At 38.8% G+C, this 22,722-nt stretch overlaps 1 protein-coding gene, 1 non-coding gene and 1 pseudogene across 2 annotated transcripts; 1 reads left to right on the top strand and 2 right to left on the bottom strand.

Annotated features, from left to right (window-relative positions):
- Window positions 1-5,236: 5,236 nt before the first annotated feature.
- On the bottom strand, window positions 5,237-11,413 carry LOC104438840 (G-type lectin S-receptor-like serine/threonine-protein kinase At1g11330). The gene is made up of 8 exons (XM_039308331.1): window positions 10,667-11,413; window positions 9,996-10,394; window positions 7,298-7,423; window positions 7,006-7,187; window positions 6,401-6,611; window positions 5,944-6,181; window positions 5,701-5,851; window positions 5,237-5,609 (listed from the first exon to the last, which is right to left on the bottom strand). The coding sequence occupies exons 1-8, from the start codon at window positions 11,355-11,357 to the stop codon at window positions 5,295-5,297; spliced, it is 2,313 nt and encodes a 770-aa protein (XP_039164265.1). The 5' UTR covers window positions 11,358-11,413; the 3' UTR covers window positions 5,237-5,294.
- Window positions 11,414-17,244: 5,831 nt separating this feature from the next.
- LOC108958089 lies at window positions 17,245-19,820 on the bottom strand (annotated as a pseudogene).
- Window positions 19,821-21,398: 1,578 nt separating this feature from the next.
- LOC120292356 lies at window positions 21,399-21,504 on the top strand. Its single transcript, XR_005550151.1, has one exon. It is a non-coding gene; the product is annotated as a small nucleolar RNA R71 (small nucleolar RNA).
- Window positions 21,505-22,722: the final 1,218 nt, after the last annotated feature.

Genomic DNA, 22,722 nt, shown 5'->3' with positions numbered 1-22,722 from the left:
TCCTCGAACGTAGTCTAGGGAACTGTTTGTTAACAGGTTAAATAGTAAATGATTTTATTCTTTTATTCTCAGGAATATATTTGAAACGGAAATTTATTGATAATTTTTTTGTTCCCAGAAAAAAATCATTTTTTTTTTGTTCCTTAGAATACATTTGGAATAGAATGAAGAAGTAGAAAAAAGTTATTTCTCTATTTCTGAGAACAATTTCAAAATCAAGCATATTTTTTCTTATTTTCTCTTCTCTTTTCTTCTCTTTCCTCCTCCTCTTCTTCTTCTTCTTCTTCTTCTTCTTCGAGCCACAATGATGCTCGTTGGCCCGAGCTTTGCCATGGCTAGGTGAGGTCGACCTCACCCAGATCTAGCAAGGCCAACCTAGAGGTGGACTAGAAAGGTTGAGCCTTGCCCAACTCACAATGAGGCTCAGGTCACCAGGGGCCAACAACGCCCCGACAAACCCTCGTATGGTCGGCAACCAAAGGAAGGAGAAGATGAAAAGGGAAACATAAAAGAAAAAAATTTAATAGAATTATTAAAAGATTAAAAGAAAATGGTTTGAGCTAAAAATTTTAAGGGTTTTAACAAACGCATTTTTATTTCAGAAATAAAAATTTTGGGCAGTTACCAAACGTTTTCAAATGCTAAGAAATTATTCTTAAAATAAAATAAAATAAAATATTTCTGAGCAAAAATTATTCTCGAGAACATAATGGTTACCAAATGTATCCTTAAGTCACCACGAATTTGAAGCTACAACAAGTGGTTGAAAATTGAAGGAAATTATAATTAGACTTTGATAAATTTGATCCACTAATCTGGAAAAGTTTTGACTTTTTTCTTTCGTTTGAGCATGAAGGGAGGAAACAGCCAAGGATAGATACCACGACGTAGAATCAAAAGTTTGACGTCTTGGAAAAGAAATATCAGTTTGACCATTAGTCCACGTGATAGACTTTTTTGCTCCCCCAATGCAAACCGTCTCTTCGTGCAAAATGATCTCATCGATATAAAATTGAACCACAACACAGCGTCGAATATTAAAAAAAAAAAAAAGTGTCTCTTCGTGCAAAATGATATATATTCCTTCCATTTGAGATGAACATGTAGTGGAAATTTGATCTAAACACGCAGAAATTCCTTTTTTATTTTTTTTAGGATTAGGGACTTGATTAGATGACGCTTGAAAGATGATGTTTCGGTTTACTATACCATATGTACCTAGGGTTAGGGTTAAATTTGGGAAATCAAATTTATACAAGAAAATTCAGTTTGGACCATCGAAAATGATGGATCCCACATGGGTTCTCCAAATTTTATGATCCTGCTTCAATTTTAAGAAGTATATGCACTAGCCACATAAAAGATTTGCTTGGGCTCAATGTGGTATTCTCTTAGATCCGATGGCTCAAATCGTCTAATCCATTATCTAATGATTGTAATTAGGCAAATCGTATGTTATCCTTTGAAGGCCTCTATCACAACCTCCTCAGAGAACCCTAGTGCCAGAATGGCGGCTAATGGCTTAATGGCTAACGCTAAGTTTAGGCTTAGTTTAGGCTTTTCCAAGCCCACCAATTTATAACTTAATGTCCAAATTTTTCATTTGAAAGTCTGCCACTAATTAATATGAAATCCTTGTAAAATACTAAAAGAAATATTTTACTTTTGCACAATCAAAAAAATAGAATCAGAACTTTATTACATCAATTAATCAACTAATACCCAACCGACAACTAATCTTATTTAAACCTTGTGATTTGATTTTCCTTTTAGGGGATTTTTTTATGTATTTTTCAAGAAAGCTAACTCAAAAACTATTTTTAAACCTTTATTTGATTTTTGGAAAATATATATTTATTATATCTTTTAAATATCTTTTAAAATTAGGCCCAACGCTAAAATTCTCCTCTAATCAGCCCAAGAATGTAAATTAGCCTCATTATAACCAAAATTGAACCCAAATTTCCTAAACCAACCGAATTAGGCCTAAAGCCCCTGCTAAATTATGTAGCGCATGAAAACGTTGTTATTCCTCTATTTTTCTATTCTTTCGCTCTTTGGAATGGAAAAAGAATAAAAATCAATTTGATAACGTTAACTAATTTTCTCTTCCCAGAAAATTAATATGGAACACAAAAATATATATACATATATATATATATATATATTTATGGAATAATTTCTAAAAATAAGTTTTTTTCTAGTTTTTTTTTCCACTTCTTCCTTGTCTTGTCGCTTCCTACAGCTGCCATCCACCAGCTAGTGATCGTCAACCGCCAGCGATAGCCCAACACCAAAGCTGTGTCTAGCCACCGTGTGGCCACATCTATCACCACTTTTCCTCCTTATTGGCCAAGGATTGGTCACTTGCAGAAACACGATGCACAAAAACATGACCAAACTAAAACATACAAAGCGAAGGACAGCAACGGGAATCTATCAAAAAGCATTTGACAAACCACGAACACCAAAAGTGAGCGAAGGACTAAGAACAAAAACACACCTTCCAATCAGACATTTCGTCGAACACGCGGAGGACGTGGCTTAAGAGGCCGTTATAAGCCCGCCCGAAACTCAGACTCACGCCGAAATACGCATACAGTGAATAAGCGAGACTCGACTTCAATGCAGGCATGAACAAAATGCAGCAAGCCTCGGCCATAAACAAAGTACCCGAACGTGCATCTAGCTTTAGCATTCCATCGAGCCCATGGCGTGCATTGGCGGAGGAACGAACAGAAGCTCAATCGGTACATTGGGCGAGGACCGAGACGGACAGCAAAGGATAGACGGGGACCTAACAGCAACAGAGAACCGGACAACGGTAGCCCCATCCGGCGAGCCCGAAACAGGGCGTGTGTGCAAAACCAAGGCAGTCGGCCGAGAGTCCTTACCCGGCTCGCAACGTCGGAGGGCGGACGAGCTCGAGGATCGGTCTACGTCCGTCCGCCTCGCGCACCTTCTAGCCGAAATCCTTGGGCGACCGACCCCGAGTCAGGACAAATAAAGAAAGAAGAGAAGCGAAACACCACCTACCGTATGTCGCCGAAGAGCACTCACCAACCCTCAAACTCTATTTTCTGCTCGCTCTCTCAGATCTCTCTCTCGCAGATCTCACTTTCTCGAAACTCCCCTACTCTCTCGATTTTTCTCTCTCCTCCGATCTGCCCTCAACTGGGCTCACGGACGTCCTATTTATAGGCCGAGGAGGCCGATCGACAGAGGCTTCAACCGCCGGTCCTTGGCGTGTCGACCAGCCCTGGTGCAGCCGAGCCGACTTCACCTCACCATCCACTCGCAGAACAGGTTTGCTCTGCTCTCTGCTCCTCAGCTTGGCGGCATTGAAGACCCCTGTTCTAGGGGGAGCATTGGTTTAGGATCACTCCTGGACCAACCTTAGACCGGCCCAACCCTGTCGATTCCGATTCGGTTCCCAAGGAGACCGAGTCAATCCTTGATCTTAGGATTCCCAAACCAGTACTGTGCGGAGTGATCCTCGGTTATGGGAGTTTAGGGTCGGTCCAACCCGGACCAACCCTAACTATATATATATATATATATATTATTTATAAAAAAAAATTATTTAAAGAAAACCTTAAAATAAACAGCGTCAACAATATTGAAAAGTTTAAGTGATTTTACATTGTTCAATAATAACTTAGATTTTTAATATCTTTTACAGCGTCAATAGTCATAATTCACGAATAAAAAAATGTTTTTATAAGAAGTTTTCACAGCATCCAAAAGGACATAAACAACTCCTTACAGCATCCTATTCTAATACTAGTTCTCTTCTGTCTTATTTGTCATTTTAGTCTTCAATTTGTCATTGTTCTCTTTTGTCTTATTTGTCCTCTTAGTCTTTAATTTGCCAAAATCGAAAGAAACATTTTCTCTGCTCACCACTCGACACTCGCCTCACTCGCTTTGGGTTACTTGTGTCACTCGTCGCTCGATACATGCTTGGCTTGTTGCTCCCCACTCGACACTCGATGCTCACTCTATTCAACACTCACCCCACTCAACCCTCACCTCACTCGACTCTCACCGCTTGCCTTTCTTAGCTAACCTCACTTATTATTGAACCCATTGGATCAGTCCGATCCTCAGTTGCCCTTTTAAGGAGTACACAAAATGAAATAAAAAAATTATTAATTAGTCTCGGGTTGACCTTGAAATTGAACCAAGCCCATTGGGTCAGTCCGGTCTTCAATTCCTTTTTCAAGGAGTACAAAAAATGAAATAAAAATCATCGATTGGTCTCGGGTTGACCCTGGAATTGGATTGAACCCATTGGGTCAATTCGGTCCTTGGTCCTAAAAATTGAGAACCAGCACTCTGCGAGTTGGTCCTAAGGTTAAGGGGTGAACCGGCTCAACTTGGACCATGCTCACCTCTAGCCTACTCTACAGTCCCATCTGTGCGCGAGGAAGAGAAAACCCATGAGAGCTAGGGCGAAAGCCCACCCTGAGCCCCCTTTTCCAAGCTCTTTTTTTTTTAATTTTTAATATTCTACTTATCCATAAATAGGTAAGATAAAGGGAAAATAAAATAAAAGTAAAACTTAGATGTAAATAATATTAATAATTAGGTGATGCGAAAATTCTTTTTGCTAGAACCTAATCCATTCCTAATTTTTTATATAATTTTAATCCTAAATATTTAGTCAAAATCAAGGTGTCATCAGCCTCTTAATGGAATGTGATCAGACCATGCGAGTTACCAGCTCATTCCAAAATATATTAAAAAAATCATAAAGAGTGTTTACATCAGCGCTTGTTATGATCAATGTCTTTGTCAACGATTTCAGACTAAATTAAGCCATCCAGCAAAATGAAGGGGAAAAAAAGTAAAGGAGAAAAAAATTATATATAAAAATCAAAAATATTATTTAAAATGGTTTTCATCAGTGGCGGATGTGCCACATAAAACGGCCGGCATCCACGTCATCGATTTTTCACTTAAATTAGCTGGATTGACTAAATTAGTATCAATGTGAAAAGTTTAGCACTAAATTTGTCCAATTGAAAGATTTATGACAAAATTACAATCAAAGAAATAGTTTTAGGACCTTTTTTTTTTTGGGATGCTTTTACCTTGAAAGATTACAAGACAAAAGAAGGAATACTTGAACTGCCTCTAGATGATAAAAATATATAGACGTCTTAAACTATTAAAATTAATTGGGAAAATAATGTCACTGGACAAACGAACTACAGGACAACCAAGTAAGTTAACAAAACATTCTCTCTATGGTGTTAGTATTTTCAGCATTGTACACCTGCAATGCATAGTCAGCGAGGACACAATTCAGAAATCGATGCATCATTGACCGAATGAATTGCTTCCCTGATCAAGCACTCGCCATCCTCATCTTCATCTTCATCCTCGTTAGTTGAAAATGCAGGCTTCTTGGGGGAGTTCACAGCTGAAGATTCATTCTTGAGCATTGAAGAGACTTCCAACATGCAGGGTCTGTCCCCAGGCTTCGCTTGCACGCATAGAAGAGCCACTTGCATGCATTTCATGAGCTTACAAGATGATGAAGAGTCATCCAAAGACGGGTCAATGAACTCCATGCATTTATCGTCTTTCCACAGCTCATATGCCTGAAATTAAGAATGGTAGTTGGTTAAAAGTCAAAATTCATGTTCCAAAAGTTGAGCCTGGAAAATTTTGACTCAAATAATCTCTACTTACATATTCGAGAAGATTTAGATTTTCATTTAGGCCGTAGCAACATGAGTTCTTTTTACCACTAATGATTTGCAACAGCAGTACCCCAAAGCTGTAGATGTCGTACTTCGTCGAGTATATGCCTTTCCTCACGTATTCTGGGGGAACATACCCACTGTATACAAGAACAGAAATTGGTTTTAAGCAGCAGACTTTTAGCAGGAGAATATCTGTGAGGTAAAAGGAGGGCCTAGTTAGCTTGCTTACTAAGTCCCAACAATTCGGTTGGTATTTGCCTCAATGTCATCCTTCCTAAATATTCTTGCCAGACCAAAATCTGATATCTTGGAGTTCATTTCATCATCCAACAGAACATTGCTGGCTTTCAAGTCTCGATGAATTATTGTGAAATTTGAGTATTCTTGGAGATAAAGAAGGCCCTGTGTGATGCCTTCTATGATATGAACACGTTTCACCCAATCCAATGAATATTTCCTTATTGGATCTGCATCATTAAAACCTAATGACTATCAGAACCAGAAGCAAAATTAGAGCATTGCATACCTTCGTGTGTTCCAAATGCTTAAAAGGGTCTGCCTGCTCTAAGCCATTGTAGCAGAACTGGGGACCTATTTAAGCCTTTTGGAGTATCACACTAGATGTCACTTAAAAACACCTGGGTTTTTCTCAATGACTATTGCAAGAAGCATGAAAGATGTCTAACCAAATAGGTATAAGTCCAAGCTCTTATTTGGCATGTACTCATAGATCAACATCTTTTCTTCCCTGTCAGTACAAAATCCAAGAAGGCGAACAAGGTTGACATGTTGCAGTCTGGCAGTGAGCATAACTTCGTTCTTGAACTCCTCGAGCCCTTGGTTTGAAGTTTTCGAAAGTCTCTTCACTGCAATGTACTGTCCTTTGGGCAACTTTCCCTGAGCAAAAGGTATGCTGATGGTCAGTACAGGGAACTGACTTCCCCTTGAACATGGTAGACACAACCAAACTTTTCACTGTTTATGCTGGAAGACTGTTTTGTCTATGACATAAGTCACATCACCCCTACGAACATTAAAGAAAAACAAAACTTGAGCAGAATGCATCCATGCCCAACCTTTTACGATGAACTTACAGGCTCACCTACATGATTAAGAAGACCTACGCTGCATCTCTAAGTATTTCAAGCTTATTGTGTTGTGTTGTGATGCCGATTCTTTCTGCTTTTAGAGGGACCGAATCTAGCATTCAATCATCGTTCATACTTCATAGGATTTCCAATGAAACAGAAAATAATAATCATTAACTTAAGTATGGCCCTATATATTTTACCTTGTAAACGGGTCCAAATCCACCCTGTCCAAGCTTATTTTCACTTGAGAAGTCATCAGTTGCTGCTTCGAGGGTGACATAACCAAATGTTTGCAGATTAGGAGTACCACTCTCAAGACTTTCACCTTTACCCATCATGGTCTTTAATCGGCTACTAAATCCTTTTATGCCACCCGATATACCTGAGAACCAAAATTCAAGAAATTATATCTAGAACTTTAATCCTTGCTAGTCAATGTTCCTGATTACCACAGAATTATAGTAATCCCCCAGTGAAGTTCAGAAAATGTACCTTTTGATTTCAATGTTCGCCTCTGTAAGTAGCAAATCAGGCCAAATATAACGAGAACAACTACAGCAATCGAAATAACTGGCCAGAGCCATTGCCTGTGTTGCTGATCTTCACTGGCCTTTTGAGCTGAGAAGGCAATTAAGTCCATGACCATTTAGTTCTACATTTTCAATACAATAATTTTTTAAAACATTCATCAGAAATTCCTGTCGGTTACTCATCCTAACCTGTCCAGGAAAGGACACAGTTCTGAAATAGTATGAGTTATCGAGAGCATGTTTCTTGATCAAACAGAAAAGGATACAGTTCTCATACAATAATGTTTCAGGATGTTCTCTGGGCCAAACCACTGGTTGAGATAGGTGGTAGACCTAGCCAAGAGAGGTAAACTAAGTCGCCTTTATTGCAGCGTTAAACATAATCATAGTTTAATGATGAGCATTAGATAAGCCAACGGAATAGACCATCGACATGCGATTTGATGAGATTAGTCATTGGATTAGACCATTGATAGTTGTTTGTTATTGTTGAGTAGGTTTTGTCAACTAATCTTGAATGTATAAAGTTCTGTTGGAAAGTTATTATATATTTTCGATATGTTACAATTATCATATATTGAATTTGAGATGAGTTATGATATCATTTTATAACAATATATAGTGATTGTTTGATCACTTAGAATGAATGTATTGTTCATTGAGCCTTAATAGCTCATTCCTTTCCATCTACTTGTTTTTTAAGTTCTTTAGCTAGACGCAAATAAGTCGTGAGTGTTATTGCTAGCAGGAGGAGGACTTTTGGATAGTGGGGACTTTTGGTTATAGGTTGTGTGTAGCTGATGAGTTTCTAAGTTAATTTCGTTGAATATATATATCGTGTTGGCAGATTATAGAAAATTCTAAAATTGTAACCAAATGACCTTTTGTCAAATATATATTTATATATTTTGATATCAAGTTAAATTTTGGTTACGTTGAAATTCCATCCTTTGGAGAAAGGATGAATGTGACATGCCCTTATCCTTGTGGAATGGGGATGTCACACCAACCTCCTATGATGAAACTTACATGCTCGCATACATCATTAAGAAGGCCTACGCTGCATCTCTAAATATCTCAAGCTTGTTGTGTAGTTTTGAGATCCCGATTCTTTCTACTTTAACGTATGAAAAGATTTGCTCTCTCGTGGTAAGGGTAGCAAGTTCCCATTACCGTTTTCTTTTTTTGGTCATATAGTTCCCATTGCCTTCACCTTCTCGATTATAAATCAAACTATAATAAATGAGAAGGACCGCATTCTCGAGCATAAGAAGAAAGAAAAACATTTGGGGGTGAGTTATTTTCCTTTCTCGCATTATCAAATGAAGCTGAAGGTGCAAAAATAAGTTGAAATTGAAGGAACTAGAACTAGACCGTCGCTATTTGATCAACTAATCTGGAAAAAGTTTTGACTCTTCTCTTTACTCAGAGCATGAAAAGAGGAAACAGCCAAGGATGGATAACAACGGCGTAGAACCAAATCTTTGAAACGTTCAAAACAAATATCAGTTTGACCATTTTTTTTTTTTTTTTTTTACGCAATAGACCTTTTTTGCTTCACCAATGCAAACCGTCCCTTCGTGCAAAATGATCTAACCAATATAAAATTGAATAAAACAGCGTCGGACTTGACTGAAATATACATGTATATATATATATATATGTTACTTAAAAAGTCAATCCACTTATTCTCTCTTGGACATGGAGAGCTTAGCTAGATTTTCCTTTGCTTTACGCTCTTGCAGTTCATTGAAAAAACAAAGAAAATATTGTTCCTCAAATTACTAAGTCCATTGTGATCTTGACTATTGTGAATTGCAATATCCCCAAAAAGAATTTCGTTCCATTTTAGATAAACATTAGTGTAAATTTGATCTAAACACCCAGGAGAAAGGAGGAGGGGGGTGGGGAGTGGTCGAAAAACACACAGGGAGTTTCGATTAGATGTCCTTTGAATGATGACGGTTTGGTTGACTATGCCGAATGCAGATAGGGTTAGGGCTAAACTTGGGATATAGAATGTATACTAGAAAGCTTTCAATGCATGATTGAGGGAAAATTGTCCATAAAGTCCTAAACATATTGAATTATTACCAACCTAGTCCTAAACTTTTAAATTATCAATTTTACCAATTAAGTCATAACTTCGTCACGTTTTGCCAATTAAATTTATTCAACTAATTTTGGCTAAAAATGGCTAACATGGATGTTAACCGTCTTACGTGTCACGATTAGTGAAGTGAATAATTTTTAATAATACTTTAATATTTTATGATTTTTTATTTGTTTTCTTTCTTTCTTTTTTTTCCTTCTCTTTTCCTTTTTCCCTCCACTGGAGAAGACAAAAGGAGAAAAAAAGAAAAGAAAAGAAAAGAATGAGATGAGAAGAATTGGGAAAAAAAGAAGAAGAAGGACAAATTTAGTAAAAAATAAGAAAAATTAAAATATTATTAAAAATTATCCACATTAACGCGGACCATGCCACGTAGAACGGTTAGTGTCAACGTCAGTGATTTCCAACCAAAATTGGGCAAATGGACTCAATTAACAAAACTTAAAAAGGTTTAGCACTTAATTGTTAAAAGTGTAATAAGTTTTTAAAAAATTTGGACAATTTTCCCTATGATTGATGGTGTGTAACACAAATATCATAAATTCACCTGCTCGAGAGAGAACCCAGTTGTCATCACCAGCAACATCCCATGCATAGTAACCTTTAAGTCCTTCTCGCATGGCGTACGCCACCTTGGTAGAGATAGTTTGTGTATCATCATAGCTCATCCATGTCGTCCCAGAATAGCAATAGACAGACACGATCGTGGAGTTGTACACCACGGTAGCGTTGTTTTGGGTTATGTACTTCGTGATTTGATTGTACTGGATCGTCCCCTTGGAGAAATTAGTTGCTGACCCATTGGTGGGGGCGAAGTAGCCGTGGTCGCTGGCATCCATAAGAGCGAATGCGCTGCCGTAGAATGGGATGCCAAGCACAATCTGCTTCGCCGGCATGCCGGCCTGAATCCACTGGCTCACCCCGTCATCTCCACTTAAGTCGTTCCCTAAATTAAAAGGAGCGATGATTTCGAATACAGCATGTATCATGCAAAATTACGAGTTTAACAAGGACAAACTGAGGATTTTAAATAAAGAACAAAATTCATTCAATTATCGTGGAATAACATTTTATGCTTGAATGGGAAATGATGTAACTCTCTTGACGTTGAGGTAACAGAGTTTCAGAGTCATGATACAAAAAATTAAGAAAACTTCATTGTAACTAAGAATAGTCAAAGTTCATATATCCCAAAAAAGTCGAAGTTGCCACCCCTACCTGGATTGTAGAGAGCAGCAAGTGGTCCTGTGGCGGTGGACCGTTTAGGTTGATAGAAATTATAGGCCATCGCATTGATCCAATCCAAGCTCGCCGCCATGGCAGCCACAGGATAATTTGTGTTAGTCCAGTAGTGTGGCGAGTAATAGACTGCCGCCGACAAGAGCAAAGCGTCGTCACGCGAACTGGCAGCTTCAGCAGCTACCGCAGCCCGCCACTCCTGGAGGACCAACCCCAAGTTGGCCATGTCCTCGCCGGTATCTGGGGATACCCAATTAAGCTCGAGGCCATGGAAGCCGTTGGACCGAGCTAGGGCTATGGAGGAATCAATGAAAGACTTCCGGGAGCGAGACTGGCTCACCATGGCCGCAAAGTCAGTCGCGTTCGAGTTGCCACCGCCAATGGATAGGAGGGTTACGACCGATGGGTGCTTCTGCTGGACGTCCCCAGTGAAGGTCGCGAAAGACTGGGCGTTCGGCGACGATATGACTACCTGGTTTGTCGATGCATTGAGGTCAGCGAACGCGCAGAAGAGATGAGTGAAGAGGGTTGAATCGATGTCGGAGGCTGTGATGCCGCTTTCCGGGAACCAATAGCCCCCTTTGACGTTTCGGGCCATGCATGAGTTGATTTGGAGGAGAGAGAGAAAGGAGATGAAGGGAAAGAGAAGGACACGATTGTTGGAAGCCATTTTGATGAGTTAATGGGAGGAGGTTGTCCATTTTTGAGCTGGCTTTATACAGGACTTATCCCTGACTGAAGTTTCGTGGCACGAGAATGATGACCATTACTAAGAAATTTCATGCGAAATAACGGTCTTTCCTGTGCTCTGGCCCAGTCAATTAGGCAGGGGGATTTCTTTTCTGCACTCCCTTTCGTAATAGTTCTCGGCTGTTTGAATTATTACATGCGTGATTGTTCACATTCTAAATTGAGTTTGAAATATAGAAAATGATGGAGTAGTTTACAACACTAGAGGCGACATGATTGACATAATAATTAAGGTAATGTGATGGCATGATGATGTGAAAAATCATTACATTATGTTTGTCTTAATTTCTTTCACTTCTATATCCTAAAATAGCACAAATGAATACTTTTCAAGGCCTTTTACTTTTATACTACGTTAGACTCTATACATGGATAATCTTTGGGATAATAACATAAATGGTGCTTGAATTTTCGCTCAATGTATAATATAATCCATAAACTTTTAATTTATTTAATGCAATCCTAAAATTTTGATATATATTCAATTTGGTCCATAAACTACATTAAAATGTTAGACAACATCGACTATTTTCAACATTTCAATGACTAAACTGAACATGTGCCAAATATTCATAGATCATATTATATAAATTAAAATTTTATGGATAACATTACATATTGGATTTTAGCTCAGGAATCACATTGAACGAATTGAAGTTCAAAGACAATATTGCACGTTATGCTAAAATTTAGATACTATCTGTGTCATTTACTCAATAATTACGTTATCCCAACAGTGAGTAAATTGGTCTTATTAGGAGTGCCACAAAAGAAACTTTCTTTAAAAACATGTGCTCTCTTTTACAAAAAGCCCAATGATGTTAATTTTGTATTTTACGTAACCACTGCGAATAACAAAATATAGTTAGTAAAATAATTAGCGACAAAGCAATGAACTTTAATTTCTTAATATGGACATTGAAAATGTCGTTTTTATTTAAATCTCATGGATTCTCTTCTAGAAGGAGACATGTTGCTAATTCAAACGCGGCGGCTTTGGTGCTGAAAACCAAACACGCTGGACTTCTTTAAAACCCTACCTAAGAGGTGACGCAAAATATATTAAATTCATGCAACGCTCCATGTATTGTACGGGAGAGATGTATGAAATTGTTATTGCCCGATTTTTATTGAGTATTGAATATGATCAAGTTGTCGAATGACTACTGCCAATGTCCAATGTTACTCACGGAAAAAAAAAAAAGAAAAAGAAAAAGAAAAAAGATTATCGGGTTTTCTTGATCGACTCGAGTACTTTGGGTTTTCAAATGCGGAAAAAAAGGACTTGCAAATCAAAACTACATCATGATTGGAAGACTCACAATTGGGCAGATTTACGTGAAAACTTCATCATTTGAAAGCTCTTTTTATGAAGCAAGCAACGCATGCGCTTGAATCCACTCTATTTCGATCATTAAATTATGTGAGACCCGTGTGATATTCATACAATTCAATTATCGTGATGAAGTGGTCCCAAGGATAGCAGTCAACTCCATTATTTATGATGCGCGTGGAACGGGCTATCTTAGTTAATTTCTCATTAGACAATTGTGCTCCGTGCCCGAAAATCCGGTGGTGATGGTGATTGTTATTGACTGTAGACGTGGGATTGAATGTCAATGCCTGGAAAAATCAGCCCGTCCATGAATAGATCCAAACAACCCCTCCGCTATTTTGTATGTTTTCGCGTTGTTTCGTGAGGAGCTCGTTTGACTTTCTTGGTGGGCACGAGAACTAACGAGACATACACTAAGGCTCCGTTTGTCTCGCGAAAAATAATTTTCGAGAAAATATTTTTCGAATTTTTCGACATTCGTTTCATGAAAAATGAATTCTGGGAAAATATTTTCCATCAAAGGAAAAAAAGTTTTCTAAAAAATGAAAAACATTTTCCTCACTTTATCACTTTTACCTCACACCTCTCCAAATCATCACTTCTTCCTTCCCTTGCTTCTTCTTCTTTTCTTTTTTTATTCGAATTATTTTTTAAATTTCTTTTTCTTTTTTAATTCAAAATTATTTTTAATTTCCTTTTTCTTTTTCCTTTTTTTTTCTTTTCTTTGTTTCTCATCTTCTTCTTTCTTGGCTAGTTGTCGGAGTAGGTGAACCTCAAACTCGCGCTCGTCAATCTAGTGAGCCTCGAGCTTGACGCTCACACTCGCCAACTGGGGAGTGAAAAATATTTTCCTTACCAAACACCGGAAAATATTGTCATTTTCTTGGAAAATGACTTATGGGAAAATATTTTCCGGAAATTGCACATTTTGCGAAATGAACGGACCTAAGATCGCTTTGCAAATTCTCAGCTGGAGAAAGAGATTCGCTTTCACCGGGGTCCTGCAATGCGGGCGCATTGAGAGACGACTCATTTTTGATAGGATGAAATTACTACGCTGACTAGTCTACTGTTTCTTTGGGTCTATTTGACAACCAACAAAATAATACCCAATTTTATTATTTTCTTTTCAAAAATAAAAAAAAAAATAAAAAAATCTATTTGATATTTTTTTTTTGTTTTTGAAAATAAATTTGTTTTCGAAAATAGATTTATGATAAAATCAAGTAGTAGAAAAAAAGTCATTTCTTTATTCCTGAGAACAACTTCAAAATCAAGCTAACTCATTTTTCTTTTCCTATTTTCTCTTTTCATTCTCTCTTCTTCTTCCTCCCAATCGGTCATTGACCATCGTTGCCCACCAACCGTGACCATTGCTGTCGCCGCCACCATCGTTGCTGCCACCGTCGTCGCTGCCACCATCATCGCCGCCATCGCCAATAACTACCAAGCCTCACTCAAGCTTGACCTCACCCAACCGGCACGAGGTCGGTCTTCTTCAAGCCTCACTCGGGCTTGACCTCACCCAACCGGCACGAGGTCTCTTCTTCGGCCCGAGCTTTGCCATGGCTAGGGGCCGACAACGCTCCGGTGAGGTTGCTGGCCCTCCTCCGGCCGGCAACCAGAGGAAGGAGAAGATGAAAATGGAAACATAAAAGAAAAAAAAAAAAAAAAAATTAATAGAATTATTGAAAGATTAAAAGAAAATGGTTTGAGCTAAAAATTTTAAGGGTTTTACCAAATGCATTTTTATTCAAGAAATAAAATTTTTGAGCAGTTACCGAACGATTTCAAATGCTCAAAAAATGTTCTCAAGAATAGAATAAAAAAAATTATTTTTGAGCAAAAATTATTCTCGAGAACATAATGGTTACCAAATGTATCCTTAAGTCACCACGTATTTGAAGCTACAACAACAGGTTGAAAATTGAAGGAATTAGAATTAGACTTTGATAAATTTGATCCACTATCTGGAAAAGTTTTGACTTTTTTCTTTCGTTTGAGTATGAAGGGAGGAAACAGCCAAGGATAGATACGACGACGTAGAATCAAAGGTTTAACGTCTTGGAAAAGAAATATCAGTTTGACCATTTGTCGACGCGATAGATTTTTTTGCTTCCCCAATGCAAACGGTCTCTTGGTGCAAAATGATCTAATCGATATAAAATTGAACAACACAGCGTCGAATATGAAAAAAAAAAAAAAAAACTGTCTCTTCGCGCAAAATTTTATATATATATATTCCTTCCATTTGAGATGAACATGTAGTGGAAATTTGATCTAAACACACAGAAATTTCTTTTTTATTTTTTTAGGGTTAGGGACTTGATTGGATGACGCTTGAAAGATGATGGTTCGGTTTACTTTATCATATGCACCTAGGGTTAGGGCTAAATTTGGGAAATCAAATGTATACAAGAAAATTCAATAAGTTTAGGATATTTCGGATAATTTTCCCATGAGTCCTAAAATTTTTCATTGCCAATTAAGTTCATTTAGCCAATTTTGGCTAGAAATCACTAACATAAAAATTGGTCATCTCACAGTCGATGCTAATGTGGATAATAATATTTTAATATTTTTTTTTATCTTCTCCCTTTTCTTTGCTTTTTTTTTTTTTCTCTTTCCCTTTTACCCTCCGTCAACCAACCACTGTCAAGCCCCGTTGATAGCTGCGGCCAGCAGAGTCTCGACAATTACCAATGGAGAAAAAAGAAAAAGAAAAAAAAAGTAGAGAAAACGGGGAGAAGAATAGAGAAATAAAAGGAAAAAAAGTAAAAAAAATTGAAAAAATATTAACATATTATTAAAATTGTCCACGTCTGTACTGATCATATCATGTAGGGCGGTTAATGTCCATATCAGCGACTTCCGACCAAAATTAATTAGATAAACTTAATTGATAAAACATGAAAAATGTTTAAGACTCAATTGGTAAATTTGAATGGTTTAAAACTGAATTGGAAAAGTATAATAAGTTTAAAAAAATTTAAATAATTTTCTAATGATTGATGCTATGTAACACGAATCTCATAAATTCATCTGCTTGAGAGAGAACCCGTTTGTCATCATCAGCAACATGCCATGCAAAGTAACCTTTAAATCCTCTTTCCTTGGCGTACGCGACTTTGGTAGAGATGGTTTGTGTATCATCGTAGCCAATCCATGTCATCCCAAAATAGCAATAGGCAGACAGAAACATGGAGTTGTACACCATCGTAGCGTTGTTTTGGGATATGTGTGTCGTGATTTGATTGTAAGGAAAAGTGCCAAAAAAGTCCTAAACCTTTTGTCATTGTGCCGATTTAGTCCTAAACCTTTTTAGGTTGTGCCAATTCAATCCTTTCCGGCCAATTTTGGCCGGATTTTGCTGACTGGACGCCGGCTAGCTGACGTGGCCTGCTCGGCGCTGACGTGGACAATTTTTAATATTTTTTATTTTATATATTTTATTTTTATGTTTATTTTTTTATTTTGCTCTTCTTCCTCTAGTCGGTCACCGGACCTTGACGACCGGCCAAAGGCGACGGCCGGCGAGGTTGCGGGCCACCTCGCTAGTGGGCGTGAGGGCGACCTCGCGCGAGGCGGCGAGGCTCGCCCTCGCTGAATCGGCGAGGGTCGAGCCTCGCCTATGGCCGGCGAGGGAGAGCGTCGCCCGCCTCGTGCAAGGCTGCCCTCGAGGCCTGGGCGACGAGGCTCACCCTCGTCGGATCTAGCGAGGGTCAAGCCTCGCCCATGGCCGGCGAGGGCGAGCCCCGCTAGCTTGCCGGATTTGGCGAGTGAGGGGGTTGAGCAGGGGGAGAGAGTCGGAGGGGGTAGACCGCCAGCCACCCACCTAAGCCACGGCCGTCGGCCTATGGCTGTGCCTGGTTTCAAGCGCCGAAGCTCCGGTAGGCCTCGGTCCTTTTTTGTGCCTTTCGTTGGTCGGACCAGGCCGGAGCTCGCGGTTTTCAAGGATTCGGTTCGAGATCTAAGGGCGTTCGATCTGGGCGGAACCTAAGAGAGAGAGAGAGAGAGAGAGAGAGAGAGAGAGAGAGAGAGAGAGAGAGAGAGAGAAAGAAAGAGAGAGAGAGTCCTCTCCCGGCCAAGCTGAGGAAACCCTGGCCACGTGAGACCATCGCCGCAATGCTGCTGCCCGATGCCGTCCACCGCTGCTCGCCGACCCGCCACCATATCCGGCGAGTTAGCGAGGCTCGCCCTCGCCGCCCAAGCCTGAGGGTAGCCTCGCGCGGGGCGGGCGAGCTCGACCTCGCCGGCCGTCGCCTCTGGCCAGTCGTCGAAGTCCGGCGACCGGCTGGAGGAATAAAAATAAATATAAATAAATAAATAATAAAATAATAAAATATTATTAAAAGTTGTCCACGTCAGCCGACCTGGCATCCAATCAGCAAAATCCGGCCAAATTGGCCAAAAATGACTAAATTGGCACAACTTAAAAAGATTTATGACTAAATCGGCACCAAAAAAAGGTTTAGGACGAAATCGGCACAATGACAAAAGGTTTAGGACTTTTTTGGCACTTTTCCCTTTGATTGTATACTATCAACCTGTCGAAGGATATCACCGGCCCAACGAAGGTCGCGAAGTAGCCATGATCGTTGGCATTTGCGAGGGTGAATGCGCGCCTGTAGAAGGGAAGCCGAGCACGATCTTCTCTGCCAGCATGTTGGCCTGAATCCACGCTCTCACCCCAATGTCTGCACTTAAGCCCTTCCCTAAAATTAAAAGGACTGACGATTTCAGATGCAACATACATCAAGAAAATTGCGAGTTTTATGAGCACAAATGAAGGATTTTAAATGAACAACATAGTTCATGTCAATTATTCGTGGGATGACACTATATGCTTTGAATGAGAGACGATGCTGTGATTCTCTTGACAGTAAGGTAACAAAATTTCAAGGTCATGATTTAAAAAAAAAAAAAAAACACCGTTGTACCACAGAATAGTCAAAGTTTATAACCCCCAAAAAAAAAGTCAATGTTGCCACCCCTACCTGGAACATGGAGAGCAGCAAGTGGTCCTGTGGTGGAGGACCAATATCCGAAGAAATCATAGGCCATTGCATTGATCCAATCCAAGCTGGCTGCCATGGCGGGCACCAGATAATACGCCTGTGGCAAGTGACACGGCGAGTAATAGAGCGCTGCCGACAAAAGCAAAGCATCCTTGCCCGAGCTGGCCGCCTCAGCAGCCACCACGGTCCACCACTCCTGGACGAGCAACCCCAAGTTGGACATCTTCTCATCACAGTCCGGGTATTCCCAATCAAGATCGAGGCCATGAAAGTCGTTTTACCAAGCTAGGGTAATGGAGGAATCGATGAAAGACTTCTGGGAGCTCGATTGGCTTCCCATGGATGCAAAGTTGTCTGCGATCGAGCCACCACCCCGCCGCCAATGAACAGGAGGGTTATGACCGATGGTTTCTCTGCTGGACGTCACCAGTGAAGGCCGCGAAAGACTGAGCGTGCGACGACGATATGACTACCTGGATTGTCGATGGATCGTGGTCAGCAAAAGTGCAGAAGAGATGAGTGAAGAGGGCCGAGTTGATGTGGGAGGCTGGGGTGCCCCTGTCCGAGCACCAATAGGCAATAGCCTCCTTTGACGTTTTGGGACATGCATGAGTTTATATGGAGAGAAAGAAAGGAGATGAAGAGAGAGAAGGACACGATTATCGTTGGAAGCCATTTTTGATAAGTTACACAGAGGAGGCTGCACACTTTGAGCTGCCTCTGTACAGGATTTATCGGATTACGTACGCAAGTCGTGGCTCAAATTTAGTGGTACGAGGATGATAATCGCGACTAAGAAATTTCACGTGAATAAGGCTCTTTCCTGGGCTCTGACCCAGTCAATTAAGAAAGGGAATTTCTTTTCTGCACTCTCTTTCATGATAGTTCTCAGTTATTTGAATTATTATAAGAGTGATTGTTCACATTCTAAATTGATTTTTTTTTCTTTTTGCTCGAACTATAACTCTCATTCTCAAACTTTTGCTTTACCTTCAAGGCGTGAGAGTCGAAACCCACTCCTGAAAATAAATCATCCCCACCCCAATCCCCCTAAGAAGATGAAGATTCAAATCCCCCGCCTCCCTCTTCCATATTTGAACTGTTGAAAATGATGGACTCATGTGGATCCTTCAAATTTGACAATCCCCATTTAATTTTAATTATACATGCACTAGATTTGTGAAATGCTTGCTTGGGCTACTTTTGGTGTTCTTTAGATTCAGCGACTCAAGTCACTTGATAATGTTACATAATTGAGCACACTCATCTAATGACTTCATCTTTCACAGGTTCTTTTTATGGAGCAAGCATCCATGCGCTTGGCATATATGAACCCACTCTATCCCGGTCATTAAATCACGTAAGAAGTCTCATGTAAAATCCGTACCATAAACGTGATGAAGTGGGTCCCGAGGATGGTGGTCAACTCTGTCAACTATGATGCACGTGGAACGGGCTATCTTGGTTGATTTCTCATTAGTCAACCGTGCTTCGTGCCCAGAAATCTGATGGTGATGGTGATTTTATTGACTGTGGAAGCGGGAGTCAATTTTAATGCCTAGAAAAATCAGCCCTTCCATCAGTAGATCAAAACAATCCCTTTGATGTCGACCATATCTATCGTTGTCTTGCGAGTCTGTTCATGTCATTCTGTAGGTTTCCCACGTTGTTTTGCGAGGAGTTCATTCAAGTTTCTTGGTCGATGTCGAAATTGATGGGGCATACAATAGGTTGCCCTTCTCGTTGTGGTGATTAAAATGAGGTGGGATTACAAATCCTCTTAATGTCCATCGAATTGTAGAAGATCTTATCATATGTTTGGTACAAACTAAGATAAGATTGCAAATCTTTGAAAATGCTTCGTTGTGTTCACTTGCTCTAGCCTGCGCCCCGCCACTTCTGACACTTCCCACAGTGTCCCGAGTCCGTCGTCCTCGTCCAGATAATACTGATAAATCCTGCAAACATTGAGCCTCCATTGATCTATAGGCACCACGGCCGAGGCAGCATCACCCCTAGCTCCCTCCATCGACTCCAATCCAAAGCGTGCAGTCACTAAAATGACATCCTACCAAGTCAATCACAACATAACCTAGAAATAGCAATTCGCTTCATCTACATCCTAATCGGCAAAACGGCCGCAAATGTGCTATTTCCTCGATATGAATCAATTCACTTAGAAATAAACCAAAAATGCCCAATAGATCTAAAGCAACCTAACGATGAATTATTTAAGAAAATCGTTATTTAAGATAAATTTGTCAACTTTTACCAAAACATCTTCCACAATACATCTCGGATATTTAATTGATCGACCAGACAGTTGAAGTGATACTGTGGTTGCTTTTACCTCATCCAATCCTAATTTCTTGAAAACTGAATAAGGCATCAAATTAATACTTGCACCTAAATCATATAATGTTTTTTCAAAATAAGAATCCACAATAGTGTAAGGAATAGTAAAATTCCCTGGATTTTTTAATTATGGAGAAAATTTGTTTTGTAGGAATTGAACACTCCTCATTTAACTTCACAATTTCATAATCCTCTAGTTTCCTTTTGTTTGCCATAATCTCCTTAATTTTTTTTTGCATAATTAGGCATTTGCGCTAAGTCATTTGCAAAAGGAATGTTAATGTGCAATTTTTTTTTTTTAAATACATCAAGAAATTTAGAAAATTGCTTATCTATTTTGTGCTGCTGGAGTTGCTGAGAGAATGGAATTGGCTACACATATGACTTGCGATTATCTTGAAAAAGTTTACTCTTATTTGTCTACTTGATTGTCTATTAATCACATCTTTCTTGTTTCTGAAAATCTTCTGTTTGACATCTTCTCCCACTTGTTTACCACTTTTCAGGGGTATAGCCTTTATGTTTTCAATTTGATTTTTTTCTCTGTTATTCGGCAAAGAACCTTGTTGTCTCACTGACATCATAATTGCTAACTGACCCACTTGCATCTTTAGATTTCTGATTGAAACCTCTTGGTTTTAAAATCTCACATCCGTGCTTTTGATGAAGTCATGAGTTGCGTTAACAAGTTTGGTGACTATTTTCAAATTTGACTTTGTCTCTTCTGATTGTTTGAATTGGGTGGTCTCATCACATTCTGATTATTCCATGAAAAAATTGGATGATTGCACCATCCCGGATTGTACGTGTTAGAGTAGGGATTATTCTATGACCTATTAAAATTCCTAACAAATTTAGAATTTTCACTAGATTGTTTAAAAGTATTACTTACCTGACACTCTGTGCTAACATGTCCTCCACCACAAAAATCACATGTCAAAATCTAAATTTTCATTAAAATAAAAATCTAAATTTTCATGACTGAAACACTCATATTATCTAGTTTTTTGTTGAGTGCTTCAAATTGTGCAGTAAATGCAGCAAAAACATCCACTTTGTGAACTCCACTAGATTTTCGCATTGGTAGTCTCTCAGTAAGCCACTGATAACTATTAGATGCCATCTCCTCTAATAGATTGTAGGCTTCTTCTGATGTTTTATTATTTAGAGTTCCCCTGCAGCTGCATCAATCATAAAACGAAGATTTGTACTAGAGCCATTATAAAAAGTTTGTACCTGTATCTATACAAGTAGTCCGTGATGTGGGCAGCTCCTAAGAAATTCTTTGAATCTTTCTCATGCTTCATATAATGATTTATTATCCATCTACATAAAATTAGTAATATCGTTACGCATCTTCGCAAACTTTGTCGGTGGAAAGAACTTACCAAGAAATTTCTAAGCCATATCTTTCCATGTAGTTATTGATCCTGCAGGAAGAGAAGAAAGCTAACTCTTAACTTTGTCTCTAAGAGAGAATGGAAATAATCTCAATCTAATAGCATCATCCATAACTCCATTATATTTAATGGTGTCATGGATTTCAAGAAAAGCATCGATGTGAGCGTTTGGATCATCGCTTGGTAGCCCACTGAATTGCACTGATTGTTGAAGCATCTGAACGAGTGATGATCTCAAAGTTGTTTGCTTGAATTGTAGGTCTTCTGATACTTGATGTGGTGCCTTGAACTATTGGCGCAGCATAATCCCTTAAAAGTCTACATGGATTTTCATTCTCACCGTCTACCATCTTCTTAGCATAATTTATCTCTTCTCTTAGTCACTTTTTGAATATATGCTTGATTTCTCGATCAAGCTCAGCAAGTTTTCTTTGTTGGTTACGTGTCATAAACTGATGTACACTTTGATAAATAAAACAAAACAAAAGCTATATTAAACTTAGAATTATCTGGTATCAATATTAATTAGTATTAAACAACGATCCCCGGCAATGGCACCAAAATCTTGTTCGTAAAATTCTAAACACAAGTGAACGGTTGAACAAGTAATATAATGATAAGAAAGAGTATTGTCCCATGGAAATTAATGATTAATAAACTAATTAAATACTAAAATAAACTAATTCTAAAATTTATCTAATAGATCAAAATATAATTGAGAATAAATTAAAAACAAAATTTGAAGACTAAATGCAGTAAATCAATTAAATAAATATGTTAGAGCATCCGATTTGACCATAACCACTAAATATAAATATAAATCAAACCCAACATCTTGAATCAAAGAACGAGAATTTTGTCATCACTTTTGTTTTTTTTTTTTTTTGTCATCATTTTTGTTTTCTCTTCAAAATACTTGAAAAACTCTCAGAATAATTAAAAACAATCTAACAAAAATCTAGCTGCTCTCTCGGGCTCTTAACATTCTCCTATTTATAGGATATATCCAAGGTCTTTATCTCTAAGTAATTGCACAATAAAATTAGGGAGTAAATCAGAGGATCTTTGATTTGATATCTATCTCCCAACGCTTGCAGATAACATTAGGGAACAAAATCACGGATTCCTTAATTCGATATCCATCTTCCACTGCTTTTTTATTTGAATTCCTGATTT

The sequence above is a fragment of the Eucalyptus grandis genome, chromosome 3 (genome assembly GCF_016545825.1).
Source record: "Eucalyptus grandis isolate ANBG69807.140 chromosome 3, ASM1654582v1, whole genome shotgun sequence".
Lineage (NCBI taxonomy): Eukaryota > Viridiplantae > Streptophyta > Magnoliopsida > Myrtales > Myrtaceae > Eucalyptus > Eucalyptus grandis.
Note: the sequence above shows the minus strand (reverse complement) of the source record. Positions and strands in the feature narration are given on the sequence as shown.